The sequence below is a fragment of the Numida meleagris genome, chromosome 2 (genome assembly GCF_002078875.1).
Source record: "Numida meleagris isolate 19003 breed g44 Domestic line chromosome 2, NumMel1.0, whole genome shotgun sequence".
Lineage (NCBI taxonomy): Eukaryota > Metazoa > Chordata > Aves > Galliformes > Numididae > Numida > Numida meleagris.
Genome location: NC_034410.1, coordinates 101,764,879 through 101,783,221, shown reverse-complemented (window position 1 = coordinate 101,783,221; position 18,343 = coordinate 101,764,879). Strand labels below are relative to the sequence as shown.

The following is an 18,343-nucleotide window of genomic DNA, read 5'->3' as shown; positions in this document are numbered from 1 at the left end:
TACATTAACAGTTGATAGTGTTAGTGGAAGTTTTGCCTGAGTAAAAACACCAGGTTTTGGCTCTTTCCCAAAGCACATTTTTTTGGGGTTAAGGCACAAACATTCCTGGAAAATATTATTGTTACCAGGTCCGGTTCCTAAGAGCGTATTAACAGTCTTCTAGAAGAAAGTACACGGTGTTGCTTTAGAAAATCCTTTCACTTGAAAGCAGGTTTCCCTGACTTTCCAAACAAGTGCTCCAGTACTTTTTTATTTTTTTAAGAAATTGGTGCCAGTAGCCTAGCAATCACAAATCTCTATTAAATTTGCAACCCAGTGTGCATGTAGACCACTGAGTAAGAGACTTTATTTATAACCACCATACAACAGATTTCTATTTTCAAACATCTCCTATAATATGAAGCATGCATTAGGGATGGCACCAGTAACGTTCTCCTACATAAGTTGTTCTTAAAAAAAAAAATTACAGTTACATTAATAGGCAATTTCTATTTTAAACTAAATCTCCAGATTCATATGCACTAAACTCTGGACAACTCCAGAGTAGTCATAGTTTAGATGTGTATTCTAACTGCATTAGACTTAAAATAAGAACATCAGCAAGAGTAAACAGTGCAGCCAGGAGTTTAGCCTTAATTCAAGTCACACAAGCCATATTTCTGGTTAGGAAGGAACTGTGACTAAACTCAGAGCAACACTTTTGCACACACTTGTACAATACTGTAAAAAAAATGTAGTATTTTACACATTTTTTTCTTTAAATAGTTAATTATTCTTGAATGGTCTACAGCATTTGGTTCCATGAGGAATTCATATGCAGTAAGTTGATTCATATGCAGAAACTATGCAGAAAATGCAGTCAATACCTTAAAATGTATATGGCTAAGGAGAGGTAACCTAAACCATAATAAAGAATCCATACAGGAGGCCCTTCCCACTGGTGTAAGTTAGAAGTCAGGTCATCCTCCAAAAATTTCAACAGCTACTTAAATTCACGGTTATGGATTTATTAATTTAGTTTCAAGCAGTAGTAACCAAAAAATTACTTTCTGTTCGAGGTTTTTATTGTATCAGTGAACTTCTAAAACTGTTTGCTTCCACCATTACACATCATTTTTCTGAAAGCACTTACCTCTCCATTTTCAAGAGGCACAATGCGAGAATACTCTGTAGTGCAAATGACATCGCTATCCCTCCTCACGGGAACATTTGCTTCCTTTCCAAAGCGTTCCAAACAATCTGCTTTGGAGTCTGGTCAAATCACAGTTATTTTTATATATGAAAACATACACCATTGTTCTAATTTGAATTAACAAAGAAATCTTACCTGAAAGCACAGAGAATTTCTTCCCCTAATTAAACAAAGACTGATTTCTTCACTTAGTGCATAAAAATGGAAATTCCTAAAAATTAAACTTGTCTTGTACTATGCCATTCAGTGGTGCCTGACAAGACACTGCATGATCTTTCTAATATAATCACAGAGAAGTTTATCTACTCCAAGATTTCATGCTTGTATATCACAGAATCATAAAGACTGGAAAAGACCACTAAGATCATATAGTCCAACCATCAATCCATCACCACCATGCCCACTAAACCATATCCCTTTGATTTTTGCAAGGAATTTTTTAGTCCAGTGGGATGAAGGACACCGCAGCTCTGATATACTAAAAGGCATGACAAACAATGCAAAACAAAAAATCCCAACAGACTGAAAAACATTGGTGTGTTGAGTTACATTTTTAAAACTATTGTACTCAATTTTAATTATGCTCTTGTTACTGATCTACTATCCATAACTAAGATAGATGTTTTTGACATCCACTGCCTCCACTACAGCTGAAATATTCAGCAAAATACATGGCCTGACTTTTCTGCTAGTGGGCAAATGATTAAAGAAACCTGCCTACAAAAGAGCTGTGATACAAGAATTTATACTTACGAGCAAAATATTGCCAGGGAGTGTAAGTTCTTCCGAAGTCCACTGATCTTTCTAAAATCCAGAGATCTGGACGAGGAGAATTTGCAAACTTGATAAGAATATAGGCAACATGGAAGAGCTGGTAACAGAACATATAGAAGTGTTATCAGAAGCTTTTTGAACACCATAGAAGTACCGCAATACTAAAACTAATGCCAGTAAACCCCTTTTCTGTTGCGTACAGTAAGAAGGTTATCCTCTGCTGCTTCATTCCCATTAAAATAATAGGCCAGATTCTCAGCTGGTACTCTCTAAGTATGTGCATCAACCCTCCTCAACTGGCAATGTGCTCCAATACATTAAGAAAGCTGCAGTAGGACTGCACAATATGTCACCTGTTACATTTCAGAGTAGTTCTGTTCCACATCTGGGCAGGCAACTGCTTATCCGTTAGTATTCTCTCTTCCCCTATGCTTTAGCATCTTTAGGAATTCCGTCCTCACATGCTCTAACAAGGATGGAGCACATTCCGCATCAAATCAGATTTCAAGACAAGTGATTTAGAAAGCTCAGGGGGACACAAAAGAGGAGTACAAAAAGGCAGGACGCGTCCTCAAGTATGCTGCTATTTGTAGCCATGTATTAAATCACTACAGCAATGATCTTCTACCTACTCTCCAAAATAGTTGGTGGCACCTGCCTCAGCCTGCCATGCAGCTATTGTATTCTTTTCCTCAGATGCTACTCACAGTGCTGATACAGCCAGTCTCATCTCATAACTGGTGATGCCTTCTCTAAGTGCAAGCGAAATAGTAGCAGTAAATTCTATTTCCACTGGGCTTCTTCACTGCTGAAGAACTGAAATATGACAAATGCTCACTTACGCGTCAGTGTTACCCAAGACTATAACCTTCCAAACACATATAAAGAGAACAGTGCCCAACGTGATGGCACAGAGTAGTCTTCCATGTAACACTGCTGGATTAGCACATTGTGTTCTTCAAACATCTGTGTGATAACTGCTATTCAGCTGTGGAATTAGCTCAAGCCTATGACTGCTCCATGCATGTGAAGCTGAAGTACTGTCCAGCATGTGTTAGATCAGGAACACACTCTTCTACTAGCTCTGCTAGACCTTGAAGAACTATCTCACAGGACCACATTTTGCAGGCTTCCACGCAAACTACAAAAGAAGAAAATGTACAGCAACTTCAAGTTACACATGCACATGGGAACTTTCAGTTCACGTGAGGCTCTCCTGACATGCCATAGTTTGAAATGCTGCTTGGGTTTGTATGACCTCATTCAGAAGGAGAAAGGAGACAGGTTTTTAGGAGAGTTAAGAAACGTAACAAAGCAATAAAAGTAACTGTTCTCTTTGTACAGGTATCTCATTGTGTTTGCATCAAAATAAATAAATAGAAGGGGAAAAAAAATCTGAAGTATGGTTTAATCAAAATTCTGATCATTTTATCATCTCAATAAAATAAAAATATAGAAACAGCACTCTGTTTCCAGTAGGAGAAGCATTTCACTTTGAAAATACATGCTTGAAAGAGGATGCGTTCCTGTAAATTTCCCCACACCATATCCAGTTGTAAACCATCAGCACAGAAAAACATCCTGGATTGTCTACAAGTGAAATTTTTTCCATATTGATATGACATTTTCTTGTTCGCCCAAGTTTTTTTCAGATTTGAAACATTCTTGTAAATGTTCTTTCCTTTGAAATGTTATTTTCTTCCTGGAAATTCATTTAAATAAAACTGATAACATTAAAAAAAATAAACCAGTAGAATAAGCAAAATGTCTTCCTCATCTGAGAGCAGAAATGATAATACATACTAAGAACTACCACAAAAAGAGAAATATTTCCATAAAAGACCTTGCAGGTAAGTTTAAGACTCTTAAAAGAGCTCATTTAAACTGAAAATCACACCACCACAACTGTTAATGATACAATGTTAGTGATCTCTAATGACATACATATTATTTATGTTAACAAAATAGAAAATTCCCTAAGACATGTTGCATCCTCATGGGAATTCTAAAAAAAGTATAAAAAATTCATAAAAGCCTTGTCTCTATTTTCTCCTTAAAATTCTAAACAACTCTCTGAATAGAGGAATTCCCAAGACTTGTTTGATTTTTGACATATTTTTGCAAATATATTTGCAAGAAAGTTAGCTGTGCATACACACAATTATAGAATATTTTTCTCCACCCTCCACCATAAACTCAAAACAGAATACTAAAACATTGAAATGTTCATTAAGTGCTGTACGTAAACCAGTACAAAACAAAGACACACTCTGTTCTGTGCAATTCTCCTGTGTGTGGCACATGTAGGAAGGGATCATTCTCCCTTTTTGGTTCATGGAGAATAAAAATTTCTGGTGTGGTAATAAAAATAAGAAAACTGAGGTCAGATACACTACCTATCTGAGGCAACCTAGAGGTTTCAGAATGTGTTTTAAAGAGATATCACAACAGTTCCTCTTTATATAATCCAAATGTTGAAAGTATGGAGAACAGCTATTCTCCGAAGGAGGGTATTTCCTCAGACTGTATTAACAGGTATACCACCAAAATTACCTCAATATAACATGACTGTTCTTGTAAGCTTCTAATATGATGCTACTGTGACTGGCATTGCACATTACTCAGAAGACAGTGAGGTCCCTACACCAACAGACCACTGCAAAAGATGTCCTTTAATAGGAGACACATGATCTTACTGTCCCTGCTGCATAAACTACAAAAGCAAGTGAGAAAGCGGTAGAAATTTGATGATCATTCAGTAGATAAAATGAAATTCTCAGAGGTAGACCACTACAGGAGTGGGACTTCAAGGAAGTAAGGATTGCTCTTACCTCACAGTAAGAGTAGTTATCATTCATGCAGCTGCTCCAAAACATTCCTCAGTACCACCGATTTCACAGGGTTGACACACACGTGCCAAAAAATTTCTTACTGTAATGAAGCATTAAGGTCTCAAGCATTGATTTTTCTTGAAGGCCAAATGATAAAAATAACAATACTTTCAAATGAAGTAAAAATCCTATGTATTACTGATCCAACTGAAACTTTGCTGTTGCAAAGAGGTCAGCACCCCCTTTATTCAGTAACCTCTCAGTAGGACTTGAGGCATTCTTGTAGACTCAGAGAATTACTAGTCACTCCTAACAATCAATATTTAGCAATCCCTAACCATGGATTTTGCAGATGAAACTGTAATTCAAAAATGTCAAGTAGAGAGAGATAAGCCAGCCTTTTTGGCAGGCATCTGGAAATGTAGCTATTGTAGAGGTGCAGAGAAAAGCCCATGTGGATAGTATCTGAGATGCATTAGATCGACTGAACATGTTCCATACAGTTTAATGACATACACGTATATGCAGCAGTGCTAATGTCACAGAAACTATGACTGTGACTGGAAAAGCTCATGTTGCATAGCACACAGAAGCCATTCCCTACATGTTACACTCACCCTCTGGAATGCAGAAGCCAGAAATAAGCAGAGGAGTTCCAATGTTGTTCACTTAGAACCGTGCATGCTGTATTCATATCACTTCTTCATTCAACCAGCCACTGATGCTAAGAAGCTACGCTCTTATTTAGCTATCTAAGTTAGTGCCTGTGAACATGCCTCACTGGAGATGCTAACTCTTATCTATCGCAGTCAATGTGCAGGATCAAAAGGAAGAATTACTCCACATTTCACAGGAGTGAAGGAACGCGTTTGGAAATGAAAGGGTAGTCCACTGTCCAGGTTCAATCTGTCCCTGGTCTTTTTGCCAAGACTGCAGGCAAATACATCAACGACTGTTGGTTATAATCCTGAAATTTCTCACGCAGCCATTTTTCCATTGGGAATTGGACAAAGACCAACTCAACGCTCATAATTATTTCTTACATATGGCCTATTCCTTCACAGAACACTGAAGCTATTCATTTGGGAGAGCATTTGTATAGTTCAGACCTCAGTTGTTCAGGAGATAAACATCCCCTTATGAAGGCTACAATCCAAAGTACAAAGAACACAGAAGTACTGTCAGCACTGGAAGGAACCATGGGAAAGTGTGGAGGGTTGAAGGCTATCAGCAGAAGTTCTGCTTTTACTATGTTGAATTGAAAGTGAGGTAAAGACAACACATCACAGATCAAAGTAACATGTAGAGATGGACCATAGGAGGGGAGATGGGAGAAGCTAAAGTGTAGACATTGAAGGAAGTAAGTGAAATCAGTAAGCAGGAACAAAGATCTTCCTAACTGGATGCTGAAAACAAACCAGAGAAAGGTAGTATCAGGAAATCTAGGGAGAACAATCCTTCAAATGTGTGCCTGTATATTCTGAAAATAAATTGTCTCAACACCAATATAAGCATTATTGCAAACATTAAAAAAAAAAACAAAAACAAAAAAAACGAGCCATTCAAACTGTCTTTTAATTAAAGCTTTAAGAAAACAACATATAGCCTATTTCTTAAAGCATAATATATGAGCAAGAAAGGGTTTACTTAGGGTGACTAAATCTGTCTTAAAGCATCCTAAGCATCTGCTTAGGAAGTTTGTGTTGGGACAGAGGAATAAATGGAGCATTTGTTACCTGGGTCTAGTTTCAGGATCATCTTTTATATACAATAGTCAGTTGTAAAGTAAAATGAACGCAATGACTACTTCTGGAGGCATGGTTCAACGCAGCTTAGCCTGATAAATCTCACACCATCCTGATTGCTTCTCCTGGGGAGGGCCTAAGGACACTTCATATTTTACAGAATGGTGGTTAAATTAACTGTAACTTCAGATCCATTTTAAGAAATAGCGTCAGAACATTAGTAAGTTAAGAATAATTGTTTTAATAAACACAGTCATTGATTAATATTCCCTTATGTTGGGAAGATCTGGATCAGTTAAGGAATATGCGAGCCTTCATTTGATCCAAATATTTTGAACAAGCGAGGAACAGCCAAAGCATAAGTAAGCATGTAAACTGAGAGATTGCCTCAGGGATCAACACTGTAATTATTATTCAGAAGGTCTGTGATTGATTAGAATTGTAGAAGTAAAGCAGGGCTTTTGCTTCAAGGTTGTTGCTTTTTCCTCATATTACCACGTACAACAAAGTGAGCATTCTTCTAACATAAAGATTTAAGATCCTGAAGGAATTTTGACTGTCAAAATCTCCCCCTGTCCTTGTGAAACAGGAATGGCAGCAGGTGGGTGTTCTAACACCATTTAAATAAACTCTCAAACTTTCAACTATTCAATTAAATATTCTCTTCAGAATACTAACAAAAGGCTCCACTGGGACTCCACTCTGGGTCTTAAAGACATAATGGCAGGAACACAGCAAATTAAAAGACTTGTGATGTTGCTCTAAGCACTGCTTCCTCTAATTGTGATTATTTGACGACAAACTTACAACACAGTCATTGCTTTTCTGCATGCATATGTATCTCACTCTCTGTCATATTTTGCACATGCATAAACATGCAGAAGTAATTCCCTATTTTGTCTTCAGAAAAAGGTGACATTAAAAGAAAGAACAGAGGGAAACCACATTTCTGATAGCTTTCTAGTATCACAGCATGTTGTTCTGCAAGACATTTAGGCATGCATTTAATTTTAAGCATATTATTTTTTCCTTAAATAAAAAGGAAAATTGCATTCTAAAAGTAACTGCCTGTCACTGTAAACTGCATAGAAAGTCTGCAAGATTAACAAGAGTAAGCTCTTAATTTTTAGGAATCTGAAATAAGATGAGTTGAGGTCTCAGTATTTACCTGTTCGCTTGAGTAGACTTATTCTGTCACAGTATTTACTCTTCTTCCTTATTACTAGTTAGGTGCACTACAGTATGAACTTGGGATGGGAGAGAATACTAAGCAAAATGTCAAAAGTAAAACTCAAGTTCAAACAGATTCTAAGATTAGGGTTTAAGTGACTGAACACAGATATGAAAACGTCCGTGAAGCAAAAAACAGAAAACCATATGAGCCCTACTAAATCCTCATCCACCCACCAAATAAAATTACCCCTTCCTGATCACAAAACTTGAAATCATTGTGACCTTTGTCTTCTGTTTCCCTCGTTTCCTCATGAGGGAGTTTGGAGTGACCATTCCAAGAGGTACAAGAGTAAAGAGAAACACACTCTTTCCTGCTGAGAAATCCTTTAATAACTACTAGAATTTCAGCACATAGTTGGTCTCCAAGGAGTCCCGCAAGAAGAAGGCACTCAGTCAACATCCTTACTCTGAAGGAAAGCAATTTCTCAGTTTACTCAACCCATAAAAGATTAAATGACTGTCAGTAGCTCCTCCAAACAAGCTAACAAATGCTCAGTGGGAACAGTGGTTTGGATCAGTTTAGAACAGTTTCATAGGTACTACATAAGGTTCTGATGATGACATTCAAGTGCTGGTTGCAAATATGCTGGACTACACAGCAAAGCAATTTACAGATTCTAGTCTGCAACCTAATTTATGTTTTGCAAAGACCACAATGGGCGCAAGCAGCTAAAAAGGAAAGATCTGCTTTACTGTGAGATAATTGTCCATCTATGCCTATTTGTAGCACCCTGCTATGCATTCAGTGTCCCTGCTGAAAAACACGCTTCTCTACAATTCGCTAGGGGACAATGACCAAGCAACTCACTTCCTGGGAGCACGAAGTATCAGGGGATGCAACACCCCTCAACAGTGTATTTTACCAGAAAGAGCAGTTTGACTCAGAGAGATAAGATCAAGGTGCACTAGGCTAGTGTGGATACTGTGGCATAAAAATTAATCAGTTTACACATAACTCTCCCTTTTTTTCCTTGGTACAGTTGGAAAAAAAGCAAACGTTATTCATTTAATTTATAAAAATACAAAAATCAACAATCACAGGAGTTTAGTCTAACTACTGAAAATCCTCATTTCTATATCAAGTTATCTAGCATTCCTGCACTGCTGGTATATTGGATTAAAAAACACTACAGAATGAAGGTATCCTCAAAATGGGAGCCATTCCAGTCATGCAAGGCATAGGAGCATTAAAACACTGTGTACTAGAGGAGGTAAAACGATTTGCACCTGAATCCCCAACAAAGCAGCAGCAAGGCCTCACAGAGAACTTTTCTTCCTTTGTTATTTCTCCTCTTGCTGTTAACTAAATTGAAAGCCAATTAAAAAAATAACCCTGTCCTATATATCACCAGTGTCAGTAAATAGTTACTACTGTCCAAAAATAAATTATATAGAGAAACATATATATTATAGCCCCCAATATATATTTATAGCCACATATTTTCAGCTGGTGTAAAATTGCAGAGCATAACTAATTTCCTTGGATCAGTGCCCAATTAGGGCAGCTGAGAATCCAGCCCTATGGCTTAAAAGCTACATTTACAGCTACAGAGGCTTTGCTGTTAGCTATTTGCCTATCACATGCAGAAGAAATACAGGTGTTCATGTTACTGTCATCATACTAATTCCTATTACACTGTTTTAGTTGTCTCCCCCTTTTTAGGCCATGTTATCAGTATTTTTCTGCCTACCTTGAAGGTCTTCCTGGAGGAACCAGAAGGATCCCTTAGACAAAAGCAGACTCTAAACATTATTCTCAAATTGTGTATATGCAAAGGGTTGTGAAATCTCTCTCTACAGACTCATGAAAAGGGAGAATTTGCAGAAGGCAGAGCCCCAGTTTCACCTGGCCAATCCCCTCAGATTAACAAGTTTCAATGTCTGCACAAGACAGCATAGCGTCACTGAATCAGGGTGATACTTGTGTCAAGAATCTACCTCATTAGGATTCCTAAGGAAGATAACTACTCTAATAAAGTTAAATTGGTTAAAAAAAATCAGATCATAAACCAGACAAAAAGGTGTGGTACTGGAAGTTAAATTCATTTGTTCAAACATCCCTCCCAACTGCAGAGCTTTTATATAGGTGCAAGAAATGATCATACCTTAAACAACAGCTCACGCACTCACCTGCCCCAGATCTAAAGTGACATTGACTTCATTGTACTTTAAGCCCTTAGAAAGAGGAGGACTTTGCCACCAGCGCTCCGTTCCATCAATGGCGTTAGTGATAGGGTGAGCTTTACTGGGATCACCAGCATTACAGTAATCACAAAACTGTCCCTGAAACGCAGAAAATTAAAAGAGATGGTCTCAGTTGAAATCGTACACGCTGCAGATGTGTGCTGTTGTTCACTGAGATTCCGAATTAGAGCTCTGGCTAAAAAACTGAGTTAAATCTTGCTTCTCTATGTTTATGGTATACTTTTTCTTGTACAATGATTTCTCTTGCATTTAAAACCTTCTTATACCTTGAAACACAGAATGAAACTTCAGAAATCTCTTTAAGGAAATGACAATACATATTTTCTTGTATTAATACATTTATTGATACTTCGCTGAAATTATCTGCATTCCTTCTGCAAGCACATCCACGGGAATGTAATGAAACAAAGACTCTTACAGCTGGGATAAGACCAACAAAAAATTTACACTCTCTTCTCCTAAAAGACTGTGAAACATCAACATATGTACATAGACCAGTAGTAACAAGCCCATAAAAAATCATCTACAACTTGTGAATGTGTAAATTTGCTGTTACAATTTTATAACATGGACTTTTTTTCATGCTGTTTTTATATATATTTTTTATTCATGCTATAGTACATTCTGAATCAGAAACTTGAAGAAATACACATCCATGGAAAATGCTACAGATTATACAGAGCGTTCCAGTTAAGGACGATGAAAGAATCCCATTGTATCTTAATTTGCCAAAGTTACTGCACAATTTTTAATCCACAATTAAAGCCACACTCCGGATATGCCCCGATAATCTCTTTTTGGGAGTTTCTAAAGCTCTTTATACTGTTCCATACAATAATGATGAATAAACTTCAGGAAACTTAATTTTAATTTGGCATCTTGGCTTGTCCCATAGCAGTATTTTTATCTTCAAGAAACTGCATTGTACAGTCTACTAAGATTAGTGCTGAAGAACTGAAATTAGTTATTAAGGAATCTTTTCACTGTCCAATTCACATCTTATTCCAGTCGCTGGGTGTAGATAATTGATGTAAGAGAAACTGTGCCAGGCACGGATCTTTGTAGAACTCCAATAGAAAAATGCCATTTTCATTAAATGGTACAATACCCTTAATTTACTTCAGCCAGGCAGTTGCTTAATCCATTCAGTCTGTGACGTGCTGACACTGTATTGGATTTGTGTTTTAAATAAGGTAGTATGTCACATTCAAACCTTTTCCTTCCCTAATTAAGCAAATTTTTAACAACAAGGTGTGCATCTTTTTGTTCTTTCCACAGCCCTTGTTGTCTGGCCTTAAATATACCTGCCTTGTAAATAGTAACACAATTCCATACAACTGTCATTATTTTGTTTGCCACTGTCATACTAACCAGTGCAAATTAACAAGAGAGGTCACACTTGTCCACTTCTAAAACAGGAATAAGAGCAGTGGTTCTGTCCTAAACCTGCTCTTCTGGCAAGCTCAGAACATGACGGTGGTGCCAGAAGACACAATCGCTATTAGTTGATTAGTTGATCTGACTCCTTAAGTCTTGAGAATTCTTTACAGTAGTTGAAGGGAGCTTATAAACAGGAGGAAAATCAAATTTTAACACAGTCTAATAGTGATAGGACAAGGGGGAATGGCTTTAAACTAAAAGAGGGGAGATTTAGGTTAGATGTTAGGAGGAAATTCTTTACTCAGAGGGCAGTGAGGTGCTGGCACAGCTGCCCGGAGAAGCTGTGGTGCCCCATCCCTGGAGGCGCTCAGGGCCAGGTTGGATGGGGCCCTGGGCAGCTGAGCTGGTGGGCGGCAGCCCTGCCCACGGCTGAGGTAGGACTGGGTAGGCTTTAAGGTCCCTTCCAATCCAAGCTTTTCCATGATTCTATGAATTCAAAAGCGTTATTTGAAAATATACTAAATCCATATGCGCATAGGTTGGCTGACTATGGGAATCAAGTTGTAACACATTTCTCCTCTAACAGTTAGAGAAGATTTGGATGATTTTTGTACAAACAACTACAGTATGCCAGGACACTATGGGATTCTGACATAGTTGACACCACATAGGCTGTGCTAGCTACAAGTAACATTGCCAGCTTCTGCAGAGAGGCCAGAGAACACTATGTCACGATCTGCAAAAGCAATACACTGAGAAATGAATCCACACACCAAAACAGCAGTTGCCACCACATCAGAGCATCTTTATCATTCAGATTTCCTGACAAATCTTCCATACTTGGAGTTCTGACATTGATATTACAATACCACAAGAGTTCCCTTAACAGTTTTGTAGGTGCACGTGAAACATCAGCTTTACTTCACATTCATAGTGATCTGGCTGGAAATACACAGGAAACAGTGACTGCCATGGCAGTTTCAGTCTTAATCTAGCCACTGCCTCAAGAAAAGCTGAATGAAAAGAAAACAATAAGGAGCATTCAATGCAAGTGTTACATTTACATACATCTACTCTGTATTTCAGTATACCAGAACACTTGATCTGAACTCAAGATACTATTTTTTTCTTTTTGGAAACATAATTCAAAGCATTTCATTGCAACAACCAGAGTTTCAGTTATTTCAAGTACATTCCAGCAAACCTGCCAGCAAGACAGAAAAAAAGAAAAAAATGAAAGAATAAACGATTTGGCTGAGCAGCCTTCCCCACTCCCCGCTGGCAGTACCTGCAGGCACGCTCCCCCAGCCTGCCTGCCACAGGACGTGTCTCGATCCAGGAGCCTGGGCACCCAGCCACTGCTTGAATTTGGCTGCAATTCACCAGCCAGGCAGGTGTGCATCCGCTGGTGACCCTGTTACCTCCGTCTCCTCAGTTCTCCTGCATGGAGGAGAGAAATGAAACTGCATAAAGCAGTTTGCTGCAATGCAGAAAATGATGAAAATGTATTGTCTGTGTATTATAGAAAGCTACAATGATGAAGGATTTGTTCACAAATTAAGACCTAGGAGAAATGAGCCCACTGGCACGGCAGGACAGGTATGCAACTAACTTGAACTCAAACCCGCACACCACTGTGGACAGATCCACAGGCAAAGCCAGGCATGCCATTTACCTGCCAGAGCTCCTGAAATATTCTGCATTGCAGCACATTTGTTCACTCAACACTGCTCTTATTAAGCTATTGTCCCTCTTGCCAACATGCTAAATGAGAGAAACACACTGCTTTCCTCAGTGTACATCCAGCACTGCCTCATGAGCCTCCGACTACACCTGGTGGCTGAACTAAGCTGCACATGAAGGAACTGCACACCTGAAGGGTTTCCAACAGCCTCCTAATGCTCTTTCAGGATTTGCTGCGGACGATGAGCCTCACTAAGGAACACAATAAATCACATTAAGAGCATATAAAGAACCAAAAGACAAGATGAAGAGGTCAATGCAAGTACTTCAAAGGAACTTATAAGCAGGTGAGGGATCAACATTTTACATGGTCTGATAGTGATAGGATGAGGGGGGAATGGCTTTAAACTAAAAAAGGGGAGACTTTAGTTAGATCTTAGGCATACATTTTTCACCCGGAGGATGGGGAGGCACTGGAACAGGTTTCCCAGAGAAGCTATGGGTGCCCCATCCCTGGAGGCGCTCAGGGCCAGGTTGGATGGGGCCCTGGGCAGCTGAGCTGGTGGGCGGCAGCCCTGCCCATGGCACGGGGTGGGACTGGGTGGGTTTTGAGGTCCCTTCCAACCTAAACCATTCTATAACTCCATGAGAAGCAGCAGAAGTGAGGCTGAGCTGCTCTTTCTGCCTTACTTTAATTGCTTGTGTTAGCACCACCACAGAGCTGTCTGCTCCCTTTGTAGAGAGGAAGATCACCTTCCTCACCTTTCTGATTTCCCTGCTCATAGCACAGCAGCCACTATCCATCTTCGGACAGACTCCAGATGTGAGTGACTCAAGTGCACAGCACAGCTTCAGTCTGGGACTGTCACAGCAGCTGCTAGACCCATCTCTGCCACCACATGTAAAAGCTGCCTGACCCCCCCCCAGTCTCTTAAGAAACAACACATGAATGCTCATGCTCATATAAATCCTTCAACATAGGCTCAGCTTCTGTAACACTTTAATATACTTCTGTCCAATTTTCCACCAATAAAAAAGAAAACACAACAAGACTCTCATATTTACAGTGCTTTTGAACTTGAGAGGTGGAGGAGACTGATAATATGCACATTGTGCTGCTATCACATTTTCCATGTCTGGATTTCCCTGGCCTTTGGAAGGAATTTTCCAAGTTTTCTCGAACCACAACAACTACAGAAGTATTCACGTGCTGTACCTCAATGGAGCTCTGTTAAAACTGGAGATCAATGCAGCTGCATGCACATTTACACGAAGGCTGCAGGAGGCACAGCAGGCTCCCTCCCTTGTGCCAGGGCTGAGCACCAGCAGTCCTCCAGGGAATGGAATCAGCCCTGACCCATAACTGCCCTCTAACCCAGAGCCTGCAATGCAAACATTTAAGAAGAACATCTCCCATCCTTCCACTCTCTTCCTGCACACAGCAAACCTTCATTTCCAATGGGATGTGAGAATATAAAGGGAACTCTTACAAAAATAATCACATCACAAACAGCAGACCAAGTAGTTTCCTCAACGTTGCAACCTCAGCTGAAGTATCTACTACCTGCAGCACAGCTTTGCTAATAGGAAAACTGCGTTCCTCAGCCTGGAAGCATCTCAAAGCACTCAGAGTTTTTTGTGACAGAGGGCACTCCGCAGACACAAGGTACGAACAGAAGAGGTCTGGGAGGGCTGAGGCTGAGGAAAGCCCTCGTTAGCAGAGCTCTGACAGAGCCGATATAAAACATCACCCCAGCCCGTCACAGAGCTGACCTGCTGCTCGCTGCCTGCCCTCCCACAGGCATGCCCGTGCAAGGAGCGTTACCACAGGAAAAAATATATCACCATTAACTCCTCGGAAGGAGTTCTGTCCCTCTGCGGGTGCAACCCGCCCTCACCCCTGAGATGGGAGCCGGCCCGCCGACCCCACCCGTTACCTGGATAGCTCTCCCCAGCGGGGCTGCGGCCGGCCCCCCCACCAGCTTGCAGTACAGGTCCGTCCGCCCGCCGCCTGCCTCCTCCCCGCAGGTAGCCGTCGCCGAGATGCCAGCCGATTCGGCCAGGTTGAAGTACGGCGGGTGGAGGCTGAGTCCGAGGGAGTCGGGAGGCTCCGTCTGCGCGGGGCACAGGGCGAACAGCGGCGGAAGCAGAGCCCACAGAAGCCGGCAGCCCGGCGCTGGGGCACCGTGGGCAGAGCTGCCCCACGCCGCAGCCATCCTGTACCGGGTTCTGCCCTCGCCTCCCCCGGGGCGGCCGTATAGCTGCGACGGGCGGAGGCCGGGGGCTGCCCGGCTGCGGTGTGCGGGGCGGGGAGAGGCGCGAACACACCCCCGCTGAGGCGAGGCGGCCCCGGGGAGCGCGGAGCTCCGCGGTAGGAGGCGAGGGCTCGGCCCGGCTGTGGCTACCAGGGTGAGGGAAAGGGTCTCTGTGCCGGTGGGGTTGTCCCAGCCATGGGGCCTCGCAGCCATGCTCAGGTGATCCTCCTCCTCCTCTGGAAACGTATCGCTGACAGGCCGCGGAGACATCTCCGAGCATCCCACCCTCACGAGCCATGACCTGTCTCACATAAAATTAAGGTTTTCCAGGCTTTCTCCTACAGTTCCACTCAAAGTGTGCCCTGCTGCTGTCTGCAGGCCCTCGGGAAGGCACCCTGCCATCTCATTTAAGCTATCTGGCACAGGTTTTAGAAAACAAAGAAGGTCGAGAAAGGAGAAGGGGGCTAAAAGCCAAGCCATTCCTATCATCTTCACATTGCTATCCTCTTTCATACTCGTTCACATTCCCTCCCCCATGCACTATCACACATCCACTGCTCAGCTTTCTTAATGAAATTCATAAGGATTCAGACACAAAGACACATACCTCTAATATTTTAATAGTGATTCATGTGAGTAGCAAAGGATTTCATAACTCATGAAGGCTATGCTAGATGCCACACAGCACTTGCAAAGGAGATCTATCGATTTTATCTGCAAGCAAATATCACCACCTCTGGCCCTGTGTCACTATGGCTTTTGCACACCACAGAAACACCTGTGGGAAGACATTTTTCTGTCCTCCATAGGAAAAGCTGGCTTCCATAAATTTTGCATACTGCCAATGTAAATATATCAGATTTGGGTATTATATCCATAATTGCTTTCGATTTCTAGAGCAACTTAAAAATATTCTCCTTTTCCAACTGTGACCTTGTGGAAATGAAACTATCTTAATGCACATGTTTGCCATGTAACTTCCCATGATACTTTGTACTTAATAACAACTGTAAGAATCACAGAATGCCAGGGGTTGGAAGGGACCTCTGGGGATCATCAAGTCCAACCCTCTGTTAAAGCACAGAGAACTGTAAGTACAGTTAAGCAATAACATCTTTAAATGTTCATTAAGTAAGATGCTAGATTATCAGATTGGATTTGCACTGATCTTGTAAAAATCTGTTAAACAGTAAGGTATTTGTAGTAAATCAGATTTTAAAAATGGAGATCTGAAAGTATCTGATGTAACTGGCCTTTAAGTGCAGAGCAAGTGTGGCCTTCTATCCATTAACTTGGTGAGTATCCGTGTTCTCTTTATCTTAGAGGAATTAAATAAAATTGAATAGAAGCTGATAAGAGCATGTTCGTGGTAGAAAGTAACAATTTGGGTACTTTAAGGAAAAAAACACTATGAAGTACAACATTAAGAGGAACTGGTAAAGATTATAATTATGCAGATTACAAAATCATCAAACTGAGTAGCCAGATAATCTCCAGTCTGGCCGTTTAGCTAGAAGTCTTTGAAAGATGTTGCTTCTGTATGTAACTAACAAACCATCAAATATTTTCTCCTCACCATTCGGAATAGAACTTTTGGTTTTGTGCAACATTTGAGGAAATTAGTTTACACTTGTGTAAAAGAATGTGTAGAAGAATGCCTTACAACTTTTCCTGGTATACTTTGTGGGTGATTCAGGTTAAGGAATGCAGGACATCCTTCACACTCTCGCCTCAAAGAAAAGATTCTCTAAGCTGCTTGCTACGTTGCACGCCACAAAGGCTCACAAGAAAGGCCCTTTCTTAAACAGAAAGTAGCAGATAACTTACTGGGGAGCATTAACTTTAAGAAAACTAGGCTTATTTTGTAGTTTAACCCAGCAGCAGCTCAGCACCACACAGCTGTTCACTCACACCCGCCTCCCCAAGTAGGATGAGAGAGAGAATAGGAAATAAAATAGAACTCATGAGTTGAGCACAAAACTATTTACCAAGACAGACAAGGAAAATGGAAACAAAAAATGCAACAATAACAGTATAGAGAGCCACAACGCAACTACTTGCACAGCACCAACAGAACAACTCCAACGCCACAAAGTCTCACCCTCACCAAAACATGCAGTACCTCCTGAGCAAAGGCCAAGACCTACACAAATGCCCGCAGCTTTATATCCTTCTGCATGGTGTCATGTTGTACAAAATGACCTCCAACCTCATTCAGGCACCTGTGTAAAATGCCACCTTTTAGGTTTTGTTGAAAAATCTCTAAGTGTACCTAAAGATCTAGGCAGACTTTAGGAAAAATGTTTTGGCAAGTTTTGCTTTTGGCTCAAAACCGTTGCGGAAAAAGTCTTTATAGCGGTATTCACAGCATGGGTACTGAATAACCTGGTTTCTACAAGAAGTCGGTGACCAAAAATTCTAACCAGAGACACCGAGCTTACATCAAGACAGAACATGCAAAGAAGCAACTAGGAGCAGAAGTGTGGTTTTATGCATAGAGAGGATAATGACAGAATGTCCTGTCCATAGCAGAGTTAAAAGTGAAAACTGGTTCTCCTGTTCTGACAGTATAGTGCAGACTGAAGTATGGCCATGTGCAGCTGTGAGTCTAGCATAACTTCTGCATGGCTATAGAACCATAGAATGATTTGGGTTGGAAGGGACCTCAAAGCCCACCCAGTTCCAATCCCCTGCCATGGGCAGGGCTGCCCCCACCAGCTCAGCTGCCCAGGGCCCCATCCAACCTGGCCTTGAGCACCTCCAGGGATGGGGCACCACAGCATCTCTGGGCAACCTATTCCGGCACCTCACCACCCTCTCAGTGAAAAATTTCCCAGACATCTAATGTAAATCTCCCCTTCTTTAAAGTATTTCCCCTTGTCCTATCTCTATTAGACAATGTAAAAAGTTGATTTCCCCCCTGTTTATAATCTCCTTTTCAGTAATTGAAGTCTCCCTGGAGCCTTCTCTTCACCAGACAGAACAAGCATAGCTCCCTTAGCCTGTAGGAAGGGAGCTCCAGCCCTTTGATCATCTTCATGGCCC

The 18,343-nt window shown here is 41.0% G+C and overlaps 1 protein-coding gene across 4 annotated transcripts in view; it reads right to left on the bottom strand.

Annotated features, from left to right (window-relative positions):
- Positions 1-15,952, bottom strand: part of LAMA3 (laminin subunit alpha 3) — a 111,856-nt gene extending 95,904 nt beyond the window's left edge. For 2 of the 4 annotated variants that reach the window (XM_021387339.1, XM_021387340.1), the window contains exons 1-4: positions 14,981-15,952; positions 9,906-10,058; positions 1,946-2,063; positions 1,133-1,251 (exon numbers count right to left, since the gene is read on the bottom strand). In XM_021387339.1, the coding sequence (XP_021243014.1) occupies positions 1,133-1,251; positions 1,946-2,063; positions 9,906-10,058; positions 14,981-15,568 (978 nt within the window). In that variant the 5' untranslated portion in view covers positions 15,569-15,952. The remainder of the gene's footprint in view (positions 1-1,132; positions 1,252-1,945; positions 2,064-9,905; positions 10,059-14,980) is intronic. The other 2 variants (XM_021387342.1, XM_021387341.1) reach the window with 2 other exon arrangements.